The 9,534-nt window shown below is 33.5% G+C and overlaps 1 protein-coding gene across 1 annotated transcript; it reads left to right on the top strand.

Annotated features, from left to right (window-relative positions):
• The first annotated feature begins 593 nt into the window (after positions 1 to 593).
• On the top strand, positions 594 to 8,888 carry LOC122277581. Its single transcript, XM_043087617.1, has 7 exons — positions 594 to 1,182; positions 3,313 to 3,367; positions 5,475 to 5,549; positions 5,744 to 5,835; positions 6,373 to 6,454; positions 7,709 to 7,792; positions 8,497 to 8,888. The coding sequence occupies exons 1-7, from the start codon at positions 848 to 850 to the stop codon at positions 8,620 to 8,622; spliced, it is 849 nt and encodes a 282-aa protein (XP_042943551.1). The 5' UTR covers positions 594 to 847; the 3' UTR covers positions 8,623 to 8,888.
• Positions 8,889 to 9,534: the final 646 nt, after the last annotated feature.

Below are 9,534 nucleotides of genomic sequence, written 5' to 3'. Positions count from 1 at the left end.
GTAAGAGTTTTGCTATTCATTATCTTTATACATCACATTTTTTTTCTTTCTTATTTTCTTAAATATTTTTTTTAATTTTATTATTTTTATACTAATTGAATTCTTCTACTCTTCATCCATATATCACACATTTAATATGAGAAAAAATATAGTATGTAATGTATGGAGATGATAAATAAAATTTTTCTTTAAAATAACAGTACTATTAAATTTGACAATAGTTATAAAAAATTTGAAATTTAAACGAAAAAAAAAACTCAAAATTAGACAAACTGTAATAAATAAATTTACAATTAAAAAAATATATTTGTAATAAAATGATAGTATCATCTAAATAAATTTTATAATGAATTATAAAATAATATTTATATTATTATTCTCACACCGCATAATAAAATAGTAGACATTATTTTTTTTATAAAACTTATCAGCTCATCTATTCTCATTTAATTATTATATAAAATAAAATAAATAATTTATTTATTTTTTATTTTAAAATAAAAAAATTAATAAAATATTTTACCTAATTTTTAACTATGTCAAACTCAAATAAACGATCCCAATTTACCAATATTATCGCGGAAGATATTCGGAGTGGCTCTGAGGGAATAATTTGAAAATATGTGGTAGTGGTTTTTTCCGTTGAGCGCCTGATTTTTTTCTCCTCTCTTTCTTACTCGCTTCCTCAAAAAAACAATCTCTTCTTCGGTTTGAGCAACGATCGTATCTCTTCCAATTGTATAGCACTCGTACGTAACCGAACATTCGAAACGAGAATCAAAGACTAAAGAAAAGTCCCCTTCTCCCAATCATCACCCAAATACACAATAAATTGTAGTTTTGGTGAATGGCACAGTTCATAACACAGGGACGCTTGAAGTTGCTCTTCAGTGGCGACGGGATTTCACTTAGGTTCGAATCCAGAGACCCATTTCACTGTAAGCTCAGATCGGTTCCAGCCCACATGCACAGAGTCGGGTTTCTTAGTTCTACAAGTAGATTTTTCTCTTCTTCTTCTTCTTCTTCATCCGTGAATAACAAGCTCGGCCATTTCAATGCGGACGCGCGTCTTGGTGATGACGAGGCTGTGCATGATGATGATGGTAATATTCATCATGATGATGATTTTGAGAGAGATGATTTGGCTGGTTTTAGAGGGCTGGTCTTGGATATCTCCTACAGGTCAGCCACCATTATGGCCCGCTCTGTAGCTGATTATTTTATGTTTTGACAATTTTGTTAGTGTCTGTTTAGCAAGGTTTTATTATTATTATTATTATTAATAATATTAATAATAATAATAATTATTATTATTATTAACAACATGTTTCTTCCTATGCCAGAAAGCATTAGGAAGTTCCGAGCAGACTTCGTAAATCAAAGTTTTTTAAAAATCTTCGATTTTAGATCTAAGCAAGGAATCATGCAAATTATCAGAAACACGTTTGAACTTAATTTCTTGTTTAAGAAAATCTAAATGTCTTCTTTTTGCAGAAAGCAAAAACACAGATCTTCTAGCAGTATCACGTTCAAACTTAGAAGCAAACTTAAATTTAACTTTCTGTCCAAAGGGGTCAGTGGTGATCCCATCAGCTTCAGAAAGGAATGGATAAATCATGTTGAGAAAAGGCATGCCAAGAATAACATCATGATATTATTATTATAATTATTTTTTACTTTTATAATTATGAGCTGGTACTTTTTTAAGCATTATGAATTTAACTATTTCGTTGATCTCTGCTAAAAATTTGAGTTTGGGTGTTGAGAAGTGTTAAGGAGAATTATAAATAGTAATAAAAAGTAGGTGAAAAGTAATAATAAAGTAATGAATAGTAATAAAAAGTAGGTAAAAAGTAAGGAATAGTAATAAAAGTAGGTGAAAAATAATAATAAAGTAATGAATAGTAGTGAGAAGTGTTGAGAAGCGTTGAAGATACTTCAACACCCAAACACCCGCATATGGTCTTTAGTGGGCCTTGCAATTTTGCACTAATTTAAATGGTGGGTTGTTACTGCTCTCAAATGAAAGGAAGGAATCATGGTCATGTAATTTTAGTATGAGCTGGAAATAGTCTAGTTTCGTTCCTATGGCACCGGTCATCAACTTACTTGGCAGCAACATGAACGTGAATCCGATGTTTTTAATAAGCTAGTTAAACTGCATCGTGTTCAAAATCAAATAATTGTTCCTGACTAGAAATTAACTACATATGGGAATGCTTGGAGAATGAGATGAGATGAGAAATATGTGAATAGTAGTGAAATAGTTTGAGTTATTATATTTTATTGGGTTTTGGGAGAGAGAAAAAATTGAATAGAAATATCATAAAGTTAAAATAATGTTAGAATATAATTTTTTAATATAATTTTTGTTTTGAGATTTGAAAAAGTTAAATTACTTTTTGTATTTTGTTTGGAAGTTTGAGAAAGTTGTAATGATTAGATAAAAAAGTTAAATATTTGAAATTGACAAGTGTTTGTGTTTGAGTGATGTTTGGGAATGAGATGAGATGAAATCTCTTCCAATCAACCCCTAAGTCTTGAAAATTTCATAAGAATTATGTGTTGATGCATTTAACAAATATGAAGAAATTGGATGCTATCAGCCATAACCACGGAAAGTACAGTTTCAATCAGGCAATTATCACTGAGAAGCCCAATAGTTATAGACATCTAAGTTAATGGAAAATATCAGGCAAGCACCATATAAGAGAATGCAAGATCCTGTAAGCATGTTGCATTGCAGAACACAAGAAGAGGTACTATATCATTTTTTATTTTATTTTTTGCAAATTTACATAGAAAGAAGTCAAGTGATAGGACTACGGATCAAATACACAGGGAAAGAAATAGACACAAACTCAGTAATTAATGAAAAAATAGTTCCTAGTTTATCATTTTTAATGTTGAAGATATGATCAAGATAATGATAATTTTTTCGCACAGAATATCCTGACCTTAATCCAGCAGGCTATAACCATGTTAACTTCTTTAATCAGTTTAATTTACCTCTTCTGTTGATTTCTATCTGTAAAATGTAAATATTGGGCGTTCAATACTTTATTTGCAATTGGTCATATCTGTGCCTTTTTCTTCAAATAATTGTCTTGAGAAAGGCAGAAGGGAAAGGGCCATGAGAATTTAAGCTTGAGTTCATTTCCTGCTGTTCATATGGCTGCAAATATGTAAGCATCTATTGTTGGGTGCTTAAGTACTTGAGTTAATTCTTCTTTCTCTCTTTCCTTTCTACCATTCTGGATGGACTTGCATGGTTGTTTGCTTATGGTTCTTATCACTGTTTTCCTGTGCCAGGCCAGTGAATGTTGTCTGCTGGAAGCGTGCTATTTGTTTGGAGTTCATGGAGAAGGTTTGATTGCTGTGATCACTTACTCATGTTGGATTTTTGGACATTTTCTAGTGGTAGCTCTCCATGCAATTACTTACCTCCATGGATACTCTTTTTATTTTTATTTTTATTTTTTATTTTTGTCAAAAGAAGATGAAATCTTGGCTATCATTAAAATATAAGAATCTTTTGGATTACCGAACATCATGTCTAGTCTATCAAAATGGATGACTAATACTGTTCATTTCCACATGATGCTAGGTTGGTGTGTTACATATCTTATACGCTACTACCTTGCATATGTGATCACCACATAGAAGTGTTCTCTACAACAATTTATGGGTTTGACTGTTTGAGTATAGGAGGGTGATGTTCCAAAGGATTCCAATTGTAACCTATCCTTTCTTTTGTTTTGTTTTGTTTTTTTTTTCATTTTTTGTTTTTTACAAATGGCAGAAGAGTCAAATACTCAACAAGTAGCATGCCATAGAGTGAAATTCTTTTATAAATAACAGTTATCTTATCTTTGAAAAGTATCAGATTTCACATGCACCGTGTGTATTTATTCATGCTTTTCAAAGATAAAGGATCACAATTCCATATGTGTGGCCACGAGTGGAGTTGTTACTCATTCTAAAACATTTTTTCTTTGAAACTTTTGGGTGGCCTTTGCACATGTATGCCTTGTGTCAAGGTTTGTGATTGCAAGGATCCCAACTTCGTTCTTGTGGTGTCACATGTAAGGAATGACAACACTTGATATACAATGGTGCATTCGAGTCGGTCAACCTACATAGAACATACACTGATGGTTGCCTCCACCTTTTTGCTCCAGTACCATCACCTCAGTATACAGCCAAAACATTTTCAATGCATTCATGCATCATCATTCATTCTTTTCAGTATTTCCTTTATTATAACTTTCATAACATGAGCATATCCACGTCATAAAAATAATAGACAAATGCATCATAAAACATTTAAATGAACTTGCAATTGATAACATATCATGTATGATAGATAAACCAGAGTTTCCAAAGAAAAAGCTATAGCATATACATAACTCCAAAACGTTTTTGGAAAAATCATACAAACCTATGTAATCAAAATAATTATGCAATGTCCTAATCATGATCCTTATGCAAAACTTGAGATTTAACAATGCTAAAACATGTGGATAGATTATAATTTTTTTTTCTCTGCATTTTCAGATCTGTTTCAACTCACAATTAGGCATGCGACACTTCGAATCATTGTTAAGCTTTCATGCAGCATAAAATCAAATATACAAGAAATAATCATGCTACTTAAAGGATAAATCAGAGTCTAGTCCTATTGGTGGCAGATTTCTTGATAATTTACTGTGAAAGATTGGGTCTTGCATTGATTTTCATGGCAAGAACCATTCAAGAAAGATGTAGAAATCCATTAGTAAGCAATTTGAAATCTAAACCTTAATCTTGATGACAATATGAAACTCATTTAAATCACCAAATGTGGGGCTAGCTAGGGTTAATCTTAAGAAAGGAGAAGCACTATGACTTTTATGAAATATTTGATTTTGAGTTGAAAAGGGGGCATTAGCATGTTGAGTAACGGCTGAGTTTTGTTGAAAAACACAACTACAAACCACAATTAAAATCCACGCACAGCCAGTTTCGATCTAGTTTTGTTGAAAAAAAGATTCTTGACAGCTTTAACCTTCCTTTAGGAAGCCTTCAGTCCCTTTTAAACCAAACCGTTTTCCTCCATTTTCTAACCAAAAAAAAAAGAAAAAAGAACAATATTTTGACTTGTATACTCAAAAGAAGAGTGGAATGACCAACAGGGTATCTTTTGACATCCATATAAAAAATGTCCTTTCTAAACATAGAGACTTAGATTTACAGAAAGTCCCAGTTTCCTAAAATAAAAACCGCAGAATTTCGGGTGTGACATCTGTTTGAGGTTCTTTTTGTCAAAATTGTTGTTGGCAGTTGGAACATAATCTGGTTTTTCTTTCTCATTGTCTTAATATAGGCGTATTTCAGGCAGAATTTTTTTCTCTTTTGGTAAATTCAGCTACAAACATATGCATATAAGATGAGCCTGATTTAACATTTTAGTATCAAAACTTGTTTTTATCCAGGCTGATGTGCTAGAATATTATGATCAGACAGTAAATTCCCCCAGTGGATCCTTCTACATACCAGCTGTCTTGAGGGTACGCAATCAAGGTGTACTTTTGGTTATTAATTTGTTTCATATTTTATTTTTTCCTCGGATGGCAGTATTGCCGATGGTTCTTATGAGACCTTTTCTTTTGTTTTGAAATTTTATCTTTTGCAGGATTTCCTGTCTTTTATTTCCCATGTCTTCCAGTCTGCTTAAACTGATCATATCTTGCTTTGCTTCCAGGTTCCCCATTTACTGCAGGTTATAAAGAGAAGAAGAATCAAGAGCAATCTTAGTCGTAAAAACATACTATATCGGGACAATTACACTTGTCAGTAAGTAATTTGCTCATGTACCCTTTTGCTCAAGTTAAATTAATTTAATTCAGCAAGTTAACAATAGTTTGCAGAACGAACACGTTGTCATGCACATTCTTGGCCTCAAAAAGGTCTCAGGCAATCCCATGCAGATTTAGGGTTATTTCTCTCTCTCTCTCTCACACACATACACCAGTGGGTTCTCTATGATAATCTGTTCTCTGCTGCTGTAACGTTACATTTCCTTTTGTGATTAAAAACCCGCTTCAGAATAACCAGTGCTAAAGATAATTAAAGTATAGTTTCTTGCTTATATATGAATACAGACCTAAACCTGGGAAGTTATAAGCTAAATCCAAACTTGGTGGTGCGTCAAAAAGCATCAGAATTGCTTTTAGGTTTTCCTGTTTTCTTTGCGCTGAAATAATTCCTTTCTTTCCAATAATGATTTTCAATGTATGGTTATTTGAGCTATGCAATCTGATGGTAATTTGTTGCTGTTTAGTTTGTTGTCATTTAAATTGTATTACTAAGTAGCATTCCCTTTCTCAACAGGTATTGTTCTTCACATGAAAATTTAACCATTGACCATGTTTTGCCGGCTGCACGTGGTGGACAATGGAAATGGGAAAATCTGGTAAGATCATATATGACATGTTTTTTACAAAACATTGCCTCCACTCTCATTGGGGTCATTCTTCTAAAACTCCGAGGTGGTGCTGTAGTCAGAGACTGTTTTAGTGCAGTATTTATAGCTATAATCTATAGGGAAACAAAATTTTTAGGAGCTTGTGCAATGGATGGGATGAGGTTTTTCTGAGACCTTGAAAAGCAAAAGAGCTTATAATTGAAAACAGCACTACAGGAGCCACACTGAGATGGTGTTGAGTCTCCAACAAAATATGCTTAGCTGACCATTGCACTGGTATATTTTCCAACTGAAGAATTCCATGACATATTTAACAAGGGTGCTTACATTTCACTAGGTCCTATAAGAAATAGCCTTGACTCGGATAATTTCAGTTTTAATTGGTTGTCAGCTTCTTCCCTACGCTCTCAAATATTAACTTCAGCAAGGAGTTTATATTTATTTTCTCATGTTATTCTATGATTAATAGTGTGCCGGTATACCCCTTGCTTTATAAAACCGATAAACTTATCATTGAGGACAATTCTAAGGTGGAGAACATTGAGATAACTTTGGTAATAATTGACTGTATTGTAACTATGGTTGACCAGATTGACAAAAGGTTCTAGACTAGGTGGAGGAACCCTGGACGACATTGTCAAATTTTTTGGCTTTTGATATTTGATTGAAGAAAGCTGGCTTATGAATGTGTATACAGAATATTGAAGTGAGTGTTTGCATTCTAGTAAGTTTCCTATTTTAGTAGCCTTCTACCACTTAAGTTCATGGCAGGTTAAGTGATAAAATTGTATCTAGGACCTTAATAAGAGGATTTTCCTCTCGGTCAATTGTATGACCATTTCACCTTAATATGGATGAATCAGAAGAACATCTTCTGGGTTCAAATTTTCATTTCTCTTAATTGATATTGTGAAAAAGAATGAATATGGAGTTGACTGAAAACACTAATGAAGAACTATGCTAAAAGAGAGTATGAAAAGTTGTTCTAAAATGATTAAAGAAATCTTCAATAGGAACTAACATAGCCTTAAAAAATATGGGAACAAACATGTCCCGGAAATCATGTTAGAAAAGCTATTGGTGATAGAAATTGGGGAATGGAGAAGTCTCTTTCTCTAAATGTTGGAGGTGGGAGAAGGAAACTGGGTCAAAGAAAGAGAGTTTCTGGTAATTATGGTTTACATGGATAACGGCTACTATCTAAAAACTAACTTTGTGGTTTATGGTTCTTTTCAATAATAGGTTACTGCTTGTGCCAAATGCAACTCAAAGAAGGGTCAAAAGACTTCAGAGGAAGCAAATATGAAGCTGATTAACATTCCAAAGGTACTAATCCTTCTCTCTGTTAGTATTTGTAGAGAATAGTTAATTGCAAGCCTTCATGTTTTGTTGAAAATCATTTCCCTTGAAAAGAACGTTATGTGAGAGTCTGGCTACAAATACACACACCACTGCATTTATATTTATTTTGGGGAAATTACGCTTTTTACCACTAACACCTTGAAAAGACGCAATACCATGACATCTAGTATCCCCATGACCTGCAAGGCTCATTAAACATTTAGAATTAATGATGCTCGTAAAATGACACAAGCTAGGACACTGTAGATAAAAATGTTGGAAAAAGAGGGTCTAAGTCTTCTTCATCTACTCCATTTTGTGAATATCAAAGAGAGAAAAACGAAGGTTGTAATACTGGGAGTAAATAGGGAAGACACGATTATAGAGAGCTTGAGGTCTCCATCTTATAATCTCCATATTTTATAGTGGATTTACCCACTCCGATTGCCTGTGAACAGAATCCTTTGTGCTGAACCATTTAAATATTCTCTTTTATTTCCTATTATTTTATGCCACCATTTATTATGCAAATCTTGTTCTCCTGCCACCATCTGGCCACCATTGATTGCAGCATCCGAAAATTGCAATTTGCTAATTGAAATATTATATATTCCAATTTATAGTTCACAGATATACGTGGCAATACTTTCTTTTTACTGTAACAAGACTCCATGCCCTGGATCTTTCAGGCGCCAAAAGACTATGACATACTTGCCATACCACTGACAAGCGCAGCGATAAAGATGCTGAAAATGAGAAAGGGGACGCCAGAAGAATGGCGTCAATATCTGTCACAGCCGTCTTCAGAGCCATGAGGTTATCCGTGGTGGCCGCTGTATATTCCGGTGTTATGTACATATTATTGACTCATTCTCATTCATAATGCTCAAGTCACCTAAAAGAATGTCAAATGTTTATGTATTCCATTGTGGTGTGAGCATTTCTCTTCATTTCCCTCAGGAATTGTAAAAAAGCTTTGTACTCTGTCTAACATGGTTTTGAGTATCTTGCTTTCACCTAATTTTTCCCAAGTTTTTAAAACTCAGATACTGGGTCTACTATCGCAACTAGTTTAACCTTCTGTTCTGTGTTGATTCTCATGATGTGTAAAATTTGGAAATGAAAACAGAGGTTTTGATCAAAGTAAAACTGAACTCATTCTCATTATCAAAATGCTTGATTGATGTATCTGTACAAATGACTATTTATAGACTTGTGATGGACTGTAATGACTATGCAATTCTTGATATCTGACTGTACAATTCTTGATATCTAGCAACTTTACTTGGCTACCCTTGTAACTAACTTAACTAACTTTCTTTAGATGAAGCCTTTTGTTTGGCTTCTTGGGACTTCAATTCTAATTCCTCTATATAATTCTGTACATTCCAACACCCCCCTCAAGATGAGAATGGATGTTAATCATTCCCATCTTGCAAAGAAGATGATGAAAGTTAAGAGATCCGAGAGGTTTGGTTAAGATGTCTGCTAGCTGATGCTTGGAAGGAATATGGATGATCTTGATGAGGCCTTCTTGTAGTTTTTCTTGAACCAAATGGCAATCCAATTGGATATGTTTTGTTCTTTCATGATGAACAGGATTTGAGGCAATATCAGAGGTAGGTTTGCTGTCAGTGTAAAGTAGTGCAGCTTGAGAATGAACTATGTTGAAGTCAGCTAAAAGATAAACCAGCCATTGAAGTTCACAAGTTGTAGAAGCTAGGGCT

This window comes from Carya illinoinensis, chromosome 9, assembly GCF_018687715.1.
Source record: "Carya illinoinensis cultivar Pawnee chromosome 9, C.illinoinensisPawnee_v1, whole genome shotgun sequence".
Taxonomy (NCBI): Eukaryota; Viridiplantae; Streptophyta; class Magnoliopsida; order Fagales; family Juglandaceae; genus Carya; species Carya illinoinensis.
Note: the sequence above shows the minus strand (reverse complement) of the source record. Positions and strands in the feature narration are given on the sequence as shown.